Source organism: Amia ocellicauda, chromosome 18 (genome assembly GCF_036373705.1).
Source record: "Amia ocellicauda isolate fAmiCal2 chromosome 18, fAmiCal2.hap1, whole genome shotgun sequence".
Classification (NCBI taxonomy): Eukaryota; Metazoa; Chordata; class Actinopteri; order Amiiformes; family Amiidae; genus Amia; species Amia ocellicauda.
Window position 1 is genome coordinate 6575705 of NC_089867.1, and position 21545 is coordinate 6597249.

General features: G+C 41.5%; 1 protein-coding gene across 1 annotated transcript in view; it reads left to right on the top strand.

Moving 5' to 3' along the window:
* cdkal1 (CDK5 regulatory subunit associated protein 1-like 1) overlaps positions 1-21545 on the top strand; it is a 399108-nt gene that overhangs the window by 104332 nt on the left and 273231 nt on the right. Inside the window, exons 5-6 of the mRNA XM_066690832.1 lie at positions 3444-3540; positions 14628-14676. Of these exons, the coding sequence (XP_066546929.1) occupies positions 3444-3540; positions 14628-14676 (146 nt within the window). The remainder of the gene's footprint in view (positions 1-3443; positions 3541-14627; positions 14677-21545) is intronic.

Here is a 21545-nt window from a genome sequence, read left to right on the forward strand (position 1 = left end):
TAGTTATCAAACTCTTGTGAAAACTTGGTACCTTTGTTTGCTTCTCCTGAGTGTCCATGTTTCTTTTGGGATTTAATAATAAAAATGTTGTTTTATCATCCCAAAAGAGAAGGGAGCCACACTGGCCAGTAAAGGAGACGAGGTTTATTTTTTGCTATCTGATGTTGTCTCGGCTTTGTCATTGTAGGAGTTATGAGACCACTTAATGGTTGTTATTGCAGGGCATTAACTTGTCAGGATTAGCCATAAGTAGAATTTCAATAAATAAATATGTGCATCAGTTGGGGTGGTTACACAGGTCAGACCTGTGTGTGTTTAGGTTTACCATCTAGTGTGTTGCATTTCCTTTTAAGTTTTTCATTAAACAATTCGTAATATGATTTAATAGATATCAAATACATTTAAGCACATGTTAAAGAATGTTATAGTATATGGTATATGTGTAATGAGTTTTTGTTTTTGGCTACTTAAAGTCCATTTAAAGTAATAATAGATTTTTCTTTGTTTCCTGAATGATCCCCTTTACTGATGATATTCAAAAGTATCATGATTAACAGATGCCCCTACATGGGACAGGCCTGTGCATGGGTTAATGAAGGATGATTACAGCTTTAGACCATTATAAAACAAATGCAAGTCTTTGCACTGACAGAGTACTGAAGTGGAGGCCAACCTAAAATCAGATTTTGCACATTTAAACAATCCCATTGTATAAGACTTTGTTTTTGAAAATGGCAAAAAATAAACAAATGTTTAAAGCAGGTGTAAGGGTTTTTCTACCGCAGTATATGATGCCAGTAACAAAGATTTGTGCTTACATGTGTAATCGGTTGTATCTAGGTATAATCTCAACCTGGGTAAGCTGATTTCTGAGAGACTGGTGGAGATGCCAGTATATGATTTTAGTCAGCTTGCTAATGGGAAAAGTGTCTTTTTTTCCTCCAGAGATTTGATAGATCCAGCTTCTGTTGCCTTGGAAAAAGTTGCACGTTATCTCCTAATGAATTGCCTAACAAATGTATCCAAGTCTGAAACGTTTTGCAATATAGATGCCCAAATCACATTTGCTAGTACCTTCCTAATGCAAGCTTCTGTTCTGGATTGGCTGGAATCAAATTAGGTAATTTTCACGACTGCTTCTCTCTGGCTGCTCTGCTGCCAAAAGGCATTGGCATCGGCATTTCACCTTGTTTATGTTGCATAGCTGTAATTAAGTCGGAAACCTTTGACAGAGTGACAGCATCTGCATTAAAGCTGGATAACACTTGTTGGCATTGATCATGCCGTGTGTGTGCAGGTGGTAGTGTGTGTGTAAGGTTTTATGTGTGTAACTTAAAAAGAGAGGAGGGAAAAAATAATGCAGAGATGACACAGTTGTACTCCAAAGCATGTCCAAGGTCTAGTGTTCGATCAGGTTAATCTCAGACCAAACTACTGTTGGGGATACTAGGGATATCCTAGTTTTATTGGGAGGGTAGATTTCTGAGGTCTGTAGCGTTGTTAAATGAGTGGCCTGCGTGTACGTGCCGATACAGATCTACAGGTACAGATCAATATCTACCAGCATTGCACTTCAGTAAGATCCTTCATGTTGTCAGTATGGTAGTTGAAGGCCAAATGAAAACAACAAAAGCTGTCTTTAGGCATATCCTGAGGTAGGGGTTGGCTTTAGTAGAGCCTAGATCCCTATCTGTTTCAGCAGAAAATATAACAGTGGATAAGTTTCACTGACATGTTAGCTCAGATTGTCCTATGAAGGTGGTACTCATTTGCAAAGAGCTCCTTATTTCCACCGTTGTGCCACATAGTCCTTGTGAGGCCTCCCAGTCTGGGCAGGTCTAGCTGTGTTTTTCCACTTCAGAGCCAGTAGAAAAGTACACACGAGTACTTTTTGAGTGGATTTTGAAACCTACTACAACACTGCATAACAATTCAACAGAAACTGGCTTGTTTCAAATGGAGCCCTTTTCATGTCATACAATTGCTGTATCTGGTTGGAAAAAGGTTTTTGGCCCTTCATTTTGAGTCTCAGACAGGCTTTTATACTGCTGAATGAGACAGTGGTGTGAAGCTGTTCATACCTCTTCATACAAAATATTGCAAGACCATGATAAAAAGTCATACAAAATGGTTTTCTTTTAATTTACACACTTGTATTATAACACATGACCACATATATCTAGTTGTATTTCCTGTCAGGTTTGACTTATGCAATCTATTGCACCATGCAAAAAGAAGTTTGAAACCTAAAAAAAATATATAAAAAAAACCCGAAACCAAAAACAAACCATTGATTGGGACACTTGGGTTATATTTCTACAGTACTGTGTGACTGTGTGACTTCCTGCTGTCAGGGGTAAAATTGGAAGATGGAAGCTCATTAAAGGAGGAAGAAGAAAAGCTTTTTTTTTTTTTTTTAATGCTTAATTTCCCTGGCTGATATTTCTTTAGCCTAATGTGGCATAGCTGATCATCCTGAGGATTTGTATTGATGTGATTTAAAAGCCCTTCGTTTTATGTATCATTATTTATTCTAAACAGCATTCTTTAAAAAAAAAAAAAAAAAAAAAAAAAAAAAATGGGTGCACAATGCCTTCTACCTAATTAAATTGCTTTTCAGTCTTCTGCCCTGAAAAATAATTTATGGATTGGAAAAAAGTTTTTTTTTTTTTTGTCCAAATGTACAGAGCAGCAATTAAAAAATGAAGGTTCAAGGCAGGGTTCATTTCATTAAAAAATGAAAAGCTTTAAAATGAGGAGATGATTTTAATAAAGACAGATTCCAAACGCGACACTTGTTAGTATCCTGCATATTTTTCTTGGATAAAAGCTCCTTTGCTCCTTTTGTTACTACTTGTTACTTGAAATACGGGCGCACACACACACATACTTACATTTCTACTTATATTTATATAAAAACCCAAGGAGCACTTCTTTCCTTTCAGCTTTTTGTTGTACAAAATCCCTTTTTTAATTTATATTAAATATTCAAAGGTGAATTGTCTTCAGTCTCTTGTTCCATTCAAATGTATTTCCAGAAAGTGGAGTCTGAAGGCATCTGTTGACGAAAATGCATTATATTTGTACTATGTCTCACAGTGAATAATTAATTATTACTGTGAATGGAACAATCCTCTGTATTAATATTGTGTATATATTGGAAAGTACAATAAATATACAATATCTGAATACTAATTGATGGCTATTTTGTGGTTCCCAATTGTCGGGTTTTGCATTCTTTCTTTAGGTCATTCAGTGTACCTGTACCTGCTTGAGACACTTATGTTGAAACACTCAGACTTTTAATTGATTTTAAGGTGTTTTGCAATTGGGGTTTTTTCCCCACAGAACTAACTTACAGCTGTGTTTCTCATGGGCAAATCTACTGGTCCTGAAAGGCTATTTTTTGTGACTTTTTATGCTTTTCTACTTTTTGCTGGTAGGAAGGCTCAGGAACAGGATAAAAAGGTGGTGGTCGCTGGATGTGTCCCTCAAGCTCAGCCCAGAATGGAGTACCTGAAAGGCCTCAGCATTATCGGGGTAGGTTCCGTTTCCTCATAGACACTATCTGGTCACTTCGGTCTAGACTTCAAAATGTTGAAAGTAGTAACCTGTACTCTATTGCCTTTTCAAATTACACCTACAGATTTTAAAATTAAGAAACAAGAGAAAGTAGTCTGAAACGTTCATCTTTTATATTTCTCATACTACTTCTGCAAACTATAAATTTCCCCAGAAACAGAACTGAAATTCAATCTAGTTTTGAGTATGTTTGCTCAGATAATACAAAAACAAAACAAATACGTATATTCACTTGGTATATGTATACTGAGCTGCTAAAAACAATACTCTACTTGTTTCTGAGGTCACGGAGGCTGTGTTTATATTCTGTAATTGCTTGTGATTAACATTTGGCCGTTGGAGAGGAATTGCAGCCAATGCTTCTCGACAACAGAGACTTGACCTTACAGAGGATTGTCTCAAAACACAAATCATCATCAGGTTTCACACCTGTTCCATGGTAATACAGGTCTTAAAGCACAGCCTCATTGATCAAATGAGAGACGGAATAAATAAATGGCTCCGGATTTGTGTGCAGTGCCTGGATATTTAAAAAAAAAAAATAATAATAATAATGGTGAAGGCTCACAGATGCTGTTGCAGTCAACTTGCAAGTCAAGGTATTAAATCAATGCCATGTCCAGTCATAAATAATTCTTGCCAGGGTTCCCCACATCACACTTCCTTCATCATGTCACCCCAGGAGTGCTTTGACTAATGTGATGGCTCTGAGGATTGTCACTTAAGAATAGTCTTGGCTGGTAATGATTGTACAGTGTATATGCATTTCTGACTTTGGGTACTGCCTGTGTGATACCTGGCCTTTGTCTAGTCCTAACACACTTCTGGCATCTAACATGATATCCTGTCAGTGTCTTCTCCAAATCAGAAAGTCTGATTGGTCAAAATGGCTGCTTCTTCAACTTGGAGAACCTTACACGGGTAAGGGATGCCCATGTATTGATCTGGAAATGTACTTGGTACATCATGCTGCTGACCCACTGAAGAATTTTGATAATGGTTCTTTCGTGCTAGGTTGACGTAATGGTGTCATACACGTCACATTCTGCTGTTTCCATTTGTTTGATGGGTCCAGGGCTTTCACTGAATCCAGTAAATATTGAAAGAAAGCAGCACGAATTTGTCAATATGTCATTTGACTAAACGATGATGAAATCGAGGAAAGCATAACATTTATTTATCATACATTTTTAGCATCGTTACAGTATACTTTACTGCATTGGATACAGCTCTTGAATCAGGAAAATATTATTTACTATGGTGGGAGAATGAAGCCTTTAGCAAATAGAAAATGTAAAAACGGTAATGTTGGCTTTCTCACGGTACCTCCCTTCCTTCAGTTGAAATTACCCTGGGCAAACTGAAGCATGCTTGGTGCTTTGCATATACCAGGACAAGTGCTACACTTCTGTCTTTCGGCATTACTGCATTCATGCTATCCATATAAGCCTGACTAATGCTGACAAAATAAGCATTACTTGTTTATGAAGTTTGGGTTGAGATGCATGTTGTATGCAAGTTGATTTGGAAAGCTCGATCCGTCTGCCAAGTCTGCAACCACCAGGTATCATTTCAGTCAATACACAACCTGCTGTGTTTATTTTAGATTTCTATCTTTGAAATATGCTGTTTTAGTCTTATCAATTGTGAAAGTAATTAGCAGTTGTTCACATAATCTTCTCGGCAGGCAACTCCATGGCATGTCCTGCATGTATCTACCAATAGTATCTGTATTGTGGTGGGATACCATGCAAATGTATGGATATTTTTCCCTGTTTGGATTCCACTGTGTCTTTTAGTTAAAAATGTATGATTTATATTCAATTTTCAAGGAAGAGTGGCATTTTGACCTCATTACACTGCATGTCGATAGTAGATAACTTATTCAGGGCAACAAAAACACGTATTTTACTGTTGGCTGAAAGTACAATGAAACAATGAAAGTAAAAAACTTATAAAAACTAAAATGCCTATAGAACAAAGTGGAATCTGTGACGTAATTCTCTGCATTCTATGATTCAGTCTATGAACGAGTCCTCAAACTACAAAAAGATACCTGACAGCTTTATGTAATAAGAAAATAACTATACTTGTTTCTATTACTTTGCTCCTGTGTCCTCTGATCCCATCAACACCCCCCCCGCGGTGGGTGGGAATGTTTCATATAAAGACTGGACATGACATAGCCTCAACACCCAGTGAACTCACCTCGGTCTGTACACTTGCTGCCAGTCTAACTGCCAGCTGACAAGGTTGGTAAAAACATGATCAGAGAAATCAACTGCATCATTTACTCCTCACTACCCCTGCATAGAAGTAGAAATTAACCTTTATGTCTATATCACTTGTAATGTAATTAACTGGATTGATTTGTTTTTGTACTAATGGGTTCCAAATAACAATCAACTGCTCATAAAATAGTTGTTAATGTTAAGCCAGTTAGAGAGAGAGGATAAAAAAAGGTGTTGTTCTTAACCTCCCACTGATGGGTTGCATTAATATTAGTTTAATTACTCCATAAGACTGTAAGTGTTTGTTTTATTAATTGAGTATTTTAATTAAGCGCTAATGAAAACTGAATAAACAAGTGAAACTGCCATTTATTTATTTATTTATTTATTTATTTATTTATTTATTTATCTATTTATTTGGAATCGCCAATTATTTTTCCCTTCATGTGCTTCGAATTTTGAATCCACCATTTATTAATCGCCTTGACTCACGACTCCCGTACATGACTGAGAGACGCAGACAGCTTCCCACGCCTCCTCAGAAACTCGCTCTATCCATCCGCCTGCACGGGCAGTCTGTAGTGCACACAGCACAGCTATAGTGGGGTCGGTGGACATGCATCTCACATTGATAGTACCTCAGTGGTGGCTGCTACATGGCTGGCTGATGAGATTCAAAGCAGCGATGTCTGCAGCAGTGCTTACCAGACCTGGTCTAGAAAAGCACCTGTATCGGCTGGTTCTCATTCCAGCCCCATTATCAATTACTTATCTGAACGATCTGCACCTGTTTATGAGCCCAAGACAAGACTGAAATAAAACAATTGTTGGATCAATTAAGAGCTCAGCTGGATTGAAAACCAGCTGACCCAGGGTTGGGAAGTTCTAGTCTCGATTGTAGGCCTCAGCTGCTACTAGAATGGTCAAGGAACTCTATTGTTAATTACTCATCACAGCGATCTTTAATGAAATCCAGCTTTTACACACAAAGATTGTGACATTTTGGCATTGCTCCTTTTTTTTGCCTTCCTTTCAGCTACCTAAATATCACTTTCTTGCTTTGGGTGATGCAAGCTGTTATGTATTCCTGTAAAAAAGACATGTATATTGGAGTGGAGGAGGAAAGAATGATGGGAAACTTAAATGGGAGTAAAGCATGTATGAGTATTGCGCAGAGTCATTCAAAATACAGCATAGTGTCACACTAATGTGTGTTCCCTGTCTGTTTTCTGTAGATTATCTTTTCATAAGCCTGCCCATAACGTGTCGTTTTAATGGAACATGTAGTTTGCATGTTAAAGGCCAATCTGATCGGACGTATTAGCTGGCAATGGTACACAAAATACGAGGCAAATTATAATCAAAGTACAACAGTAAAGCAGATTGAATAAGGCCATACTTTGTGATGCTTTATAAATACCTTCAGTTTTGAAGGTTTGTAAATATTCTTGTTTTTTCATTACCTTTATCTCACTGGATATTTTATACAATATATATTTTGAGGGATGCAGTAATATTTTTATATATACTATATTTTTCTTTTCCAGAGGACATTACACAGTGAAAAATAAAACCAAACTTTTAATAACAGCATAATAAAGAGGCTTTGATCACTCCCATGAAGCCGCTGTTATTTATTTCTGCAAACACATCAGCTGCTTGAGCCATTGTGAGCAGGCTGCAAATCAAAGCGCCTGGTCTTTTCTGTTCGATTTCAAACGGGTCTCCTGGATTTTGTCTGAAGCCATTCTGCTGCTAGAAATAGTTCCACGTTACTCACTTTTTCTTCCAGCCGATACTTATAAATAAATAAAAATGAAAAGTAGGGCTCATCTCGGCTGAGTTTGAGCTGGGGGTGAATAAGCTACCGCCAAGACCAAAAGAAATGGTGCCCAGCAGGTTACTTTACTTGCCTTTAAATTAAGCTAAAAAGAGGTCTATAGATAGTTAAGTACAGCTTCCCTGAAAACCTTATTGATTCCAGAGCAGTTGGATTACAGGGATGATAGAAAGTGCAGAGGCCTGGATGCTCATCTCTCTACCCAGCGGGTTCGCTCGAGGAGCACTGACAAATCCAAATGGCAGCGGCTTCATGCTGTCTTCGTCCCGCTGTCTGCGGCTTCTGAGAGGAGGACCTCATTTGTGGCAGTATGGATTGGAAGGAGATTGACACACCGTTTATACATGCACCGACTAGGGCACTCTACGAACACTGCCAATTTCAGAATAACCGCACGGGACAAGTGTGCCTCGGAGTTAATTTTGTGGAATGGCTGTTCGGTGATCTTGTTGAGAAGGTGAGACCGAATGAAACCGGTTTTGAAATGGAAGTTGTTAGAGGTTGCAAATCTAAATATTAACATTATGATGATGCTTATCACCAGTTTAATTTTTGTTTTACTGGATTTGCAGCTACAACATTTATACACAAGGGAGAGATCCAATCAGAATTCATCTCCTCCAAAAGTTGTACTGTCCATTTATCTAAGCCTAAGTGTTTGCATATAGAAATGGAAATATGTGCTGCTTACTCTTTAATAGCTCATTATAAAGCCAATGAAAAAATACACTGATTTTCTTATTAACCTTCACAACAGAAAATTTGAACCGAGGGAATGTTTTCTTGAGCAAACTTCGAATTACCCAGTCTTGTTAGAAACCACTTCTGTATTCTGTATTCTCCTCTACCCCCCCATCTCCCCCAATAAATAAATACATAAATTAGAAAGTAGAACAGGAGACCTTGCATGTGAAGAATAAGAATCTGCAGCACATATTCCAGTGTGCTCACATTTCTGTCCCGGTTTGAGCTCTGTACTGAGAATGAGAAACTATTAAATCTGATCCGTTAAGGAAAATGTACAACAATTGTGCTCTGCACCCCAGAGTTAAAGAGCTGGATCAGCGGGGGTCTGCCTCCTGCCCACCACTTCTCTTCAGCACAAAGGTACACTTCCATCTCTCTGGGCATCCTGCTGCCAGACCCCAGTGCTCTCTGTGTTCGGGGCCAAGTCTTTGCCGTCTGTTATTGTGTGCCACTTGTGTTCTGAAATAAAATCAATCGAGTCTCTAATGGGACTGCAATCTCTGTCCACTCTAAACAGTGGGTTGTTAAAACACTGCTCCCTCCTAGTTGCACTTCAACCCAGGGCATTGCTGGTTAAAAAGCCACAGCAACTGATCCCTGGTGTCTGGACTGTTAAATTGCCGGTTGTCTCAAGCAGGAGCTTGCCTGCACGCTTTATTTATATACAGATATTTGTATGTAGCTTGTCTGAAAAGTTATTTATGGTTATTGGCTACTTTGACAGTAAATGTAAAACATTACAAATAGTCTCTGCTACCTGTATTGTTTTTGCCTGACACATACATTGGAAACGTGCACTGTAGCTGATACACTGCACTTCCCGAGTCTTGAACTGAAGTACATAGTGTCTGCGTCTACTCTTTTAAAATGGATTATTGATTTTGCATAATCAGTAATCCATTACATGAATGTGTTTTAGTCTTTCATTACCTTAATTCTCTAATAATGCCTCTAATTAGGATAAGAACAATAGCAGAGCAATCCATCCATTGTGTGTGTATGTATGTATATGTGTGTGTATATGTGTGTGTGTGTGTGTGTGTGTGTGCTCATTGATGCACGTGGGGAGCGAAGGCTGGCCCGTGTGGTCTGATCCAACAGATGAGCTACTGTAGCTCAAATTGCTACAGGCTGCGTAGCCGCAGACCAGTCAGGGTGCCCATGCTGACCCATGTCCACTGCCGAAAGCACCTACAATGGGCACGTGAGCATCAGAACTGGACCACGGAGCAATGGAAGAAGGTGGCCTGGTCTGATGAATCACGAGTTCAAGGTGTTGACTTGGCCTCCAAATTCCCCAGATCTCAATCCAATCGAGCATCGGTGGGATGAGCTGGACAAACAAGTTCGATCCATCGAGGCCACGCCTCGCAACTTACAGGACTTAAAGGATCTGCTGCTAACGTCTTGGTGCCAGATACCACAGCACACCTTCAGAGGTCTAGTGGAGTCCATTCCATGTTTTGGCCGCAAAAGGGGGACCTACACAATATTAGGCAGGTGGTCATAATGTTTTGGTTGATCGGTGTATATATATGTATATATATATACAGTGAGGGGAAAAAAGTATTTGATCCCCTGCTGATTTTGTACGTTTGCCCACTGACAAATTAAATTGATTTGCATGTTAATGAGGGAAATAAGTATTTGATCCCCTATCAATCAGCAAGATTTCTGGCTCCCAGGTGTCTTTTATACAGGTAACGAGCTGAGATTAGGGGTACTCTCTTAAAGGGAGTGCTCCTAATCTCAGCTCGTTACCTGTATAAAAGACACCTGTCCACAGAAGCAATCAATCAATCAGATTTCAAACTCTCCACCATGGCCAAGACCAAAGGGCTGTCCAAGGATGTCAGGGACAAGATTGCAGACCTACACAAGGCTGGAATGGGCTACAAGACCATCGCCAAGCCGCTTGGTGAGAAGGTGACAACAGTTGGTGCGATTATTCGCAAATGGAAGAAACACAAAATAACTGTCAGTCTCCCTCGGTCTGGGGCTCCATGCAAGATCTCACCTCGTGGAGTTTCAATGATCATGAGACCAGGAGGAATCAGCCCAGAACTACACGGGAGGATCTTGTTAATGATCTCAAGGCAGCTGGGACCATAGTCACCAAGAAAACAATTGGTAACACACTACGCCGTGAAGGACTGAAATCCTGCAGCGCCCACAAGGTCCCCCTGCTCAAGAAAGCACATGTACAGGCCCGTCTGAAGTTTGCCAATGAACATCTGAATGATTCAGAGGAGAACTGGGTGAAAGTGTTGTGGTCAGATGAGACCAAAATCGAGCTCTTTGGCATCAACTCAACTCGCCGTGTTTGGAGGAGGAGGAATGACCCCAAGAACACCATCCCCACCGTCAAACATGGAGGTGGAAACATTATGCTTTGGGGGTGTTTTTCTGCTAAGGGGACAGGACAACTGCACCGCATCAAAGGGACGATGGACGGGGCCATGTTCCATCAAATCTTGGGTGAGAACCTCCTTCCCTCAGCCAGGGCATTGAAAATGGGTCGTGGATGGGTATTCCAGCATGACAATGACCCAAAACACACAGCCAAGGCAACAAAGGAGTGGCTCAAGAAGAAGCACATTAAGGTCCTGTAGTGGCCTAGCCAGTCTCCAGACCTTAATCCCATAGAAAATCTGTGGAGGGAGCTGAAGGTTCGAGTTGCCAAACGTCAGCCTCGAAACCTTCATGACTTGGAGAGGATCTGCAAAGAGGAGTGGGACAAAATCCCTCCTGAGATGTGTGCAAACCTGGTGGCCAACTACAAGAAACATCTGACCTCTGTGATTGCCAACAAGGGTTTTGCCACCAAGTACTAAGTCGAAGGGGTCAAATACTTATTTCACTTATTAACATGCAAATCAATGTATAACTTTTTTGAAATGCGTTTTTCTGGATTTCTTTGCTGTTATTCTGTCTCTCACTGTTAAAATACATCTACCATTAAAATTATAGACTGATCATTTCTTTGTCAGTGGGCAAACGTACAAAATCAGCAGGGGATCAAATACATTTTCCCCTCACTGTATATATTAGTGATCTGGAACTGTTATGTGGAGGGATTGCAGTATTTTGTGTTTGTCTGTTAGTTCTGTTTGTTGGGAGGTGGGACAGGTCATTTGGGGATCTGATTTAGGGAGTAGGAAACAGGTTTCAGGGGTCGAATGTTAACCCCCATTTGAGAACAGAAGGGGCGCTGTGACTGAGGGAGCCTGTCATGGGGGGCAAGGAGGTGTTTAGGGCTCCCCCGATTTCCACCACTGAGAAGTAGTTTAGGCCGTGCTCCTTAAAAGTTGCCTCAGAAATAAATCTGTTGCAGGCACCATAACTCTCTCTAATTATTTGTTGATTTTGTCAGTGGTGGATCCAGTAGCGAAAACTCTGAAACACTAATACTTTTTTATTATTATTATTATTATTATTTTTTTTTTTATTATTTTTATTTTTTTATTTCTTGGCAGATGCCCTTGTCCAGGGCGACTTACAACATAAGTGCAAACAAAGTGCAAAAATACAGAGAGGTACAAGGCATCAATCATTACAAATTCAACTTGGCTAAAACATAGCAATTCAAAATACATTTTACAAATTCCAATTTACAATTTCACAAGTACAGTAAGTGACTTCCTACATCCTGGACGGTGAAAGCTAAGTGCTGTCAAGATGTAGGGTTACAGACGAGGGCTACGGGAAAGGGAGCAAGGAGGAAAACAATCAAGAACGCGAGGAGCATCTAGCAGGGATAGAGGACTAATATTACAAGTACTGTCAGAAGAGATGTGTCTTGAGTAAGCGCCGGAATGAGGTCAAGGACTCTGCTGTTTTGACTTCGGTGGGCAGGTCGTTCCACCACTTAGGGGCCAGGGATGAGAAAGAGCGGGCTCTGGAGGAAGGAGAGTGGAGAGGAGGCAGAGTTAGTCTTCTGGCACTGGAGGAGCACAGTGGTCTGGAGGGGATGTATGGAGAGACGAGTGTCTGAAGGTAGCTTGGTGCAGTGTGGTCGAGACAGCGTTAGGTGACGGTCAATGTCTTGAACTGAATGCGTGCCGCTATCGGGAGCCAGTGGAGGGAGCGGAGCAGTGGAGTAGCGTGTGCGAATCGGGGCAGAGAGAATACCAGACGAGCCGCAGAGTTCTGGATAAGCTGGAGTGGGCGGGTAGTAGTTGCAGGCAGGCCGGCCAGGAGGGAGTTGCAGTAGTCCAGGCGGGAGAGGACCAGTGACTGGACGAGTAGCTGAGTTGAGTAGTCGGTGAGAAAGAGACGGATCCGGCGTATGTTGCTCAGGAAAAATCTGCAGGTGCGTGTCAGCGTGGTGATGTGTTGGGTGTAGGAGAGCGCAGGATCGAGGGTGACTCCTAGATTTTTAGCGGAAGAAGAAGGAGAGAGTGTGGTGGATTCCAAGGGGATTGAGATGGGGAGGTCAGCAGAAGGTGAGGAAGAGTGGGGGGGAAAAGAGGAGATCTGATTTGAAGAGGTTTAGCTTGAGGTGGTGCAAGTGCATCCAGGCGGAAATGGCAGACAAGCAGGAAGAGATGCGTGAGGGGATGAGAGGGTCAGAAGAGGGAAAAGACAGGAAGATCTGGGCATCATCAGCGTAGAAGTGGTAGGAGAAACCATGGGAAGCGATGAGGGGGCCCAGGAAGCGAGTGTAGAGAGATAACAGGAGCGGGCCCAGGAAGGAGCCTTGGGGAACGCCTGTGAGGAGAGGTTGGGGGTGGATGAGGAGCCTCGCCATGTCACTTGGTAGGACCGGTCACTGAGGTAGGAGGAGAACCAGGTGAGAGCAGTCCCAGAGATCCCAAGGTCAGCGAGGCAGGAGAGGAGGATGGAGTGATCAATGGTGTCAAATGCTGCAGAGAGCATCCTTCTCCTTCTCCTTTATATATTTCCATATCTCTCTATTGATATTACTCTCTAAGATAAATACACCATTTCTGTATTGTTCACCATGATATGTTTAAAATTTGTTTATCATATTTTTTATATATATAGACTATTTATTGGTATCATTCTTCTAATTAAAATGTTTGTCATGTCTGAAATGTCAGATTCAATTTTCCCTTCACACCTCTACTTAATGGTGATCCAAAAGGATTGAGAATCAATGAAAATTCTCCTTCTCCTTGTCCACCTCTCTTTAAAGGTAATTGCACACTGCCAAAATAAAACCATGAGGTGACTGAAAGAATATCAAATTATTATCATTCATAATGTTTCATCCGCTAAAACCCACATTTTTTCTCCTTTTAAAACGGTTTTCTTGTTTTAGGTCTAACGTGAAATGATATTTATAAAAAATTGATTTAGCCTAATATGGTAATAATCTCCCTGTTCCTAGAAATGCTTTAGAGTCATGATATGTTCATAGCGTGTCTCGCAAGGCTAAGTCTTGCAGTTTAAATAGTTTGATTGTGCCATTTATGGAAACCTATTAGCTATAATTGGTAAAAAGATTTTGTATGAATGGAGAAACCAGCAGGTAAATGTTAATCTTTTTCCATGAAATTTGTCTTCCTCATAGAATGGGACCAGGTATTACAAGGCAGGCAGTAATGTAGAAATATTAGCCTGTGTGGGTTGGTGTTGATGTAAGTTTTGATCACACAAAATGTAGAAAACAAAATGTTGGTTCACCAGATTGTGATAGTTACTAACAGTAAATAATTGAAAGCACTTGAGTGGTGACGCAAATAATACTGCATTATGTATAGTTATAGAGTTTTAGTATTATAATGACTACTAATAGTAGCAGTAGTTGTAGTAGTTCTGAAACCATTACATAGTTAGCCCTAGCAATGCCTGGATTTCTTCCCCCTCCTCATCATAGCAACTCTGTACCTACAAGGCCATGTCTATATTTTGTATAGTACAAGACTAAATAAGCTGTGAAAATGTAAGGAATTTCTGTCATTTCACAAAAAGGAATTGTGTGTCAAAGCAATGACCTTGCTTACAGGAGAATGTTGAATGATGGTGGGAGTTGCTGGTGAGTGAGATAACAATGTTCATCTTTGCAGTGGACATGAGATTGGTTATTGAAAATCTACTGGACTTGACCTGCCCGGGGTTAAAGTCGGCAGCACGGTGTAATCTGACTGAAGGAGTGGAGACCATTACTCTGTAGTCCTCCATTTTGGAAAGAAAAAAGGGTTTAAAGATGGATTTTAGTTTCATTATTTCATAATGCACGCTAAGACTGTCCTCTGTTTCAGGTGCAGCAGATCGACCGTGTTGTGGAGGTGGTGGATGAAGCTATGAAAGGTGAGCTCTTCTAGTATAGCCCATCCTAAGTTATGATTATGATTGCTTTATAATCATCAAAGGATTTGAATAGGATCTTTAATATGATTGACCTTGTATATGTTTATATCTGTCTGTCTGCCTGTCCATCTTGACAAATGCTGATATATATATAAAACACTGCTGTATTCAAATTAACCTTCCTCCACAATAACACTTTTTTGATTCCTTCACTTTACCTACAGTACATCCCCTCCCATAGTATAAATATCTTCCTCTTTGTCACACTCTTTAGGATGCACAAGGAAAGCTACCAGATTTTAGATGTTTGAGTTTGTGCTTGGTGGTGGTGGCAGTTCATTCTCCTTGGTGTCAAGCTTGCTTTATGCAGGTCTCTCTATGAATAAAAAGTGTTCCTATTTACCACACTAAGTGGTGTCATTAAAGGCACTGATTGTACATCACACTTTATTGGATTCTTAACAGAAACCACCCTGTTCCTCACTAAAACACTTTGTCATTCCTAGTTTGGAGTTATTGGTATTCTTTGAATGTATTCTTTCGCCGTCTTTATTCCAGCATCTTTTGGAATTTCACCACGTTGCAAATGCTTGTGATTGGTACACTGGCGTTTCTAGCCCATTGCAAATAAAACTCAAATGATGCATCTTTATAAAATGCATGGATATTTTGATTACCGTGATTCTTCAGTACTTTCTTTAGAATCTGTGAAATGTACTTGAGAATCTGTATATTTCAGATTAGGTTGATATTACACACGACTGACATTTTACACTTTATACAAATTGCATTAACCTTCATGGACACTACTTATTATGTTCTAAAATGCACAATAATTTCTTTACCTAAAACGGTATATGGCCAGTTATTTTAATTACATCTTGAAGACTGGGTCAATATTCAATAGTCAATCTTCAGATCCAAGACAGCAAGACAAGCCACAGGAGAAGATAGCCTTTTTGTTCATCATAAATTATGCTAATCAGATTTGTGCTGGACTGTGGGTTTGACCACTGAAGTGGATATACATATGTTTAAAAGCATCCACATTACCTCTAACCTTAGAGCCTGATTGTCACGGACAATCATCCTGGAGCAGAGAGACAGTGATCCCAGACACAACACAAATCAGACATCACCGATTAAAACGAGGGATGCCACAGTGCAGCAGGGCCTTGGACGACACTCGGGCCCCTTCGAACAAGCCTTTGAGTTTAGCTGTGGCTGTCAGAAATGGGCTTGAATGATGTGGAATGATCTTTAATGATCCTTGGGGTCCTGGTACATCAACTCACACTTGATGAAATTTGTTTGGAAGTCAGCTCTCTTCAGAGTGACTAATGGTTGTCTTATTAATTGAGGCCTAGCGTCTCATTTTCTGGTGCACAAGGGCAAACCGACACAGCATTATAATGACCGTCTTAGAGGCTGACTTTTATTCCTTTTGATGTCTCTTGGATAATACATGATTTAGAAAAGAAAATGAGCCACACCACAGATACAATTGATTTTCCTGTTATCTTATTCACATAACATATATTACCTCTGTATCTTGTCAAAGTCCTCTAGAATAATAACTGTTCTTAAGAGAAATTCCGCTTGCTGCATTCAATTACAAACCTCTTTACTACCTTTTTTTTGGTAGGAAAACAATTAGTTAACCCCCCTCCAAAAAAGTAAAAATTATCCTTTGGAATAACATAGTGGTTTCTTTCAAATAAAGGTTGTGTAAGGTAGGTCAGTGTAATGGAAAAGCAATATGGTTTAAACAACTTCATAATAGAGCTGAAAAGTAGTGTTTAAGAAAAGCTTGAAATATGCTTGTCTTTTTTTCATATAATTATATTTCTAGTGATTAAAATAGCCTTTTTTCATGTAAGTGTGGGTATAATAATGAGAGAGATTTGCAATTATTTTATCATAGTCATTACCTTGTTTTATTGTCTTGCTGCAATGAAGGTCTTAATTCTAACTTAACTTACTGTGCTCTAACAGGTTGGGTGCCCCACCAGCTGTTTTATTGTAATTTGCCTTTACGCTAATAGGTTGAACATCTTACATAATGCAGCATTTTTCTTTTAAAAACATGACTAATGTAACTCCTGTAAAAACAGTTTACATTAAAGACTTCTATGACACTGTGAATGCACCTTAGACAAGCATGTTAATGGAACTCCGATAGTTCACTTCTGACAGAATCCATATTTTCTTTCAAGAAGGCCGTTACCAGATGATAGTTTCAGCTGTGCTTTGCTTTTTTGCAGGTACACCACTTTTTCATGAAATGTCAGTGTTAGGTTTACATTGATTACATGAAATTACATTTAAACCTCTATGTTCTTCCAACTTTTAATATTTATTTTATACCTAATGTCAGTTGCAAAAGTGATCCATGTTGTTATTTTGTCTGTCAGCCCCAACTCCCAGCACGTAATATAAATAGTATAATCTCGGCCTAAATGTCTGGTCGATCTGCTTGATTCTGACTGGAGAATCCAACAGCAGCTCTCTGCTGATAGAGGTAAAAGAAACTGCAAGCCTGTGAAGCAGTATGAACCGTTAACGGATCTAGGAAAACTTGTCGGGTAAGGAAAAGATTAATGACCTCCAGAGGATTTAGATACTGTGTCTATCAGTAGTGACCTTGAGGCTGCCTTTAAGGACAGGGTGGAAACTTTGCTGGAGTGTGAGAGACAGCCTCAGCTGTTTTGTCCTTTTGGGCTTGAAGGGTTTGGCGGAAATAATGTTTTCTTGCATCATTACTGCTTTTTATAACATGCATAAAAAGACATCTGCCGTCTCTATGTATAAAAACATAAAACGCTGGGACCTGGAGGTTAATTTTTAGGGAAGTAAATCCATCTGGTAATCAGGCAGGATTGTGGGTTGTGTCCTCCTTAAATGATTTATTACATTTGGGATCCATTGTGTGAACAATTGCCCTGAAGTGACAAGAGGGTTTAGCAGCAAGTTATCTCAGTGGATTTTCATCTTAGCTTTATAGTGTAGCACTTTTTATTTTATTTTTCATTATTATTATTATTATTATTATGTATTTCTTGGCAGATGCCCTTATCCAGGCGACTTACAAAATATAAACACGATACAATGTGCAAAAATACAGTGTAGTTCAAGGCATCAAACATTACAAATTTCAAGTTACATAATATAGTGTAATTGTATACAATATATGAGGTCTTACATCCTGGATTGTAAAAGTGCAGACAAGATGTTATGTCACAGTCAAGGGCAACGGGAAAGGGAGCATAAGGGAAATAAAAAAAACCCAATGTGAGTACTAGTAATGCAAGGCAAGTAGTGTTATAAAACATTGTAAAGTGCCATCTTACAGGAGAGTAAATGACTAAATTACAAGTAGTGTCTGAAAAGATGCGTCTTGAGTAAGGGCCAGAAGGAGGTCAAGGACTCTGCTGTTTTGACTTCAGTGGGAAGGTCGTTCCACCACTTAGGGGCCAGGGATGAGAAGGAGTGGCTCTGGAGGAAGGAGAGTGGAGAGGAGGTAGAGTTAGTCTTCTGGCACTGGAAGAGCGCAGTGGTCTGGAGGGGATGTATGGAGAGACGAGTGTCTGAAGGTAGCTTGGTGCAGTGTGGTCGAGACAGCGTTAGGTGACGGTCAATGTCTTGAACTGAATGCGTGCCGCTATCGGGAGCCAGTGGAGGGAGCGGAGCAGTGGAGTAGCGTGTGCGAATCGGGGCAGAGAGAATATCAGATGAGCCGCAGAGTTCTGGATGAGCTGGAGCGGCGGGTAGTAGTTGCAGGCAGGCCGGCCAGGAGGGAGTTGCAGTAGTCCAGGCGGGACCGGTGACTGGACGAGCAGCCGAGTTAAGTACTTGTTGAGGAAGTGTCAGATTGGCCGTATGTTGCTCAGGAAGAATCTGCAGGTGCGTGTCAGCGTGGTGATGTGCTGGGTGTAGGACAGCGCAGGATCGAGGGTGACTCCTAGGTTCTTAGCGGAAGAATAAGGCGACAGTGTCATAGATTCCAACGGGATTGAGATGGAGAGGTCAGCAGAAGGTGAGGAAGATTGGGGAAAAATTCTGAGATCCGATTTGGAGAGATTGAGCTTTAAGTGGTGTGAGTGCATCCAGGCAGAGATAGCAGACAAGCAGGAAGAGATGCGAGAGGGGATGAGAGCATCAGAAAAGGGAATAGACAGGAAGATCTGGGCATCATCAGCGTAGAAGTGGTGGGAGAAACCATGGGATGCGATGAGGGGGGCCATGGAGCGAATGTAGAGAGAGAACAGGAGGGGGCCCAGGATGGAGCATTGGGGTACGCCTGTGAGGAGAGGTTTGGGGGTGGATGAGGAACCTTGCCATGCCACTTGGTAGGTCCGGTCGTTGAGGTATCAGGAGAGCCATGTGAGACCAGATCCAGAGATTCCAAGGTCAGAGAGGCAGGAGAGGAGGATGGAGTGATCGACAGTGTCAAATGCTACGGAGAGGTCAAGGAGGATGAGGACTGAGGAGAGGGAGGCCGCCCGAGCACAGCTGAGGCAGTCTATGACTGCCAGGATAGCTGTCTCAGTTGAGTGAGCTGTGCGGAAGCTGGATTGCAGTGGATCCAGGAGTCAGTGATGGGAAAGAAATGCAGAGAGCTAATGGTGGACAGCACGCTCGAGGGTCTTTGAGAGGAAGGGGAGTAGGGAGACAGGGTGGTTGTTCTGAGTAGAGGTGGGGTCATGGGTAGGTTTCTTGAGGAATGAGATGAGAGCAGCTTGTTTAAATGCAGAGGGGAAACAGCCAGAGAGGAGTGAGGAGTTGAGGAGGAAGGAGATGAAGGGGAGTAGATCAGGAGCAGTTGCTTGGAGGAGGCAAGTGAGGAGAGGGTCCAGGGCACACGTCGTAAGTTTGAGACCTAGGAAGAGGGAGGAAAGTTCAGAGTCCGAGAGAGATGAGAATGAAGAAAAGGAAGGTTGGTCGGTGGCAGACTTGGGCGTGATGGGAGATGATGGGGGACTGTTGAAGAGCTTGCGGTTGTCTGTGTTCTTGGAGGAGAAGAAGGAGGTAAAATCATCAGCAGTGAGAGACGAGGGAGGGGGAGGGGGAGCAAAGAGGGAGGAGAAGGTGGGTTGTTGACCGTGTATTCAGAGTGATTGGAAGTAAGACTTCTTGGCCGAGGTGAGTGAGGAGGAGAATGTGGACAGTAGAGAGCGGTAGAGTTCAAGGGCAGCTGGGAGTTTGGACCTTTTCCGCTTCTGTTCAGCGGCACGCAGACTGGATCGGGTTGAACGGAGAATGTAAGAGATCCAAGGCTGAGAAAGGGAGGGACAGACAGGATGAGATGTGAGAGGACAGAGAGAATCAAGGGAGGAGGTGAGGGAGGAGAACAAAGAGGAGGTAGCACAGTTGACAAGATTGATGGGAAAAACAGTCAATGGAAGGTAAGAGTGAGAGCAGTGGAGGCAAGGGTGGAGGTGGAGACGGAGCAGAGATTACGGCGAAAGGTGACAGGGAGTGGGTGGGGTGGGGGAGGGATGGGAGAGAAAGGGAAAAGGAGATGAAGTGGTGGTCTGAGATGTCAATGGGTGTCACGGAGAGTGTCGAAGGGGAGCAGCCTCTCTCATCTCTCATCTAGAGAAGATGAGGTCTAGCTGGCGGCCTGCCCTGTGAGTGGGGGGAGACGGGGAGAGAGAGAAGTTAAAGGAGTGAAGGAGAGGAAGAAATCCGGCAGAGTGTGAGGGGTTGGAGAGGTGGATGTTGAAGTCTCCCAGGAGGATGGTAGGTGAGGACAGTGAGTGGAGGGAGGAGATAGGAAAGTCGAGTTCATCTAGGAAGGAGGTGAGTTGACTGGGAGGACAGTAGAAGAAGAGGTGAGAGGGAGAGGTGAGTGCCACTCTGTGGAATTCAAAGCTGTTGGTGGTGATGGAGGAGAGAATGAGGGGCACAGACGAGGAGACAAGGGGAGAGCAGGAGCCCTGTTCCTCCTCCCTGCCCGGTAAGACGGGGGGGGAGTAGGACAGGACAAACGGAGAGGACAGGGCAGCAGGGGTGGCTGAGTTCTCAGGGGAGATCCATGTCTCGGTGAGAGTGAGAAAATCCAGAGAGTGGTGGGAGGCGAAGGTGGAGATTAATTTAATTGTGTTGCAGTATGTGCATCATTACAATATGTACGGAGATTCAAAGGAATAACAGGCATAATTTACTAGTTGTCATTAGTGGTTAATTACTCACAACTGTACCGTACCTACACTGTTCAACTTGGCATTGAAAGAGAATGGTCTTTTATTTTGTAGGTCAACCTCTGTTTGAAGGCCAATTTTTTTTTTTTTTTTTTCTTTTCTCTTTCTAATCACATTTCTAAGGTAAACCTGTATTGTGCCTCCCACTGTTTCCATTCTCATAAAACACCTAGCAGGCACCAGTATGTGCCTCTGGGTTACCAATTGGAATCCCCATGAAGTTCATCAAACTGTTACACCATGAAAGTGAGAAGTAAAACGCACACACCCTGTAAAAAAACAACTAAAGAAAAACACATGCATCCAACAGTGAAGGGCAATGCCAGTAAATATGAAAGCAAGTAAAGAGAAAAGACATGCAATGGTTCTAGAATGACCCAATTGAATATAGAAATCAAAAAGCAAATCACTAAGATGCATGAATACCCCACTTCAGACACACTCCTTCAGTCTCATCCAAGCCTCTGGCTACTGAATTGATGTACTCCGCTCAGAAGCGGAGTACTGTTTAATCAAGTCTGTTTTGTTTAGTACACCGAGTCCTTTCACTCTTGCTCCCGAATGAATTATATTTGTATTTATACTTAAGGATATACATATACACACACAGTGGCTATAGGAAGTATTTACCCCCCTTGGACTTTTCCCACATTGTTTTGTTATAGC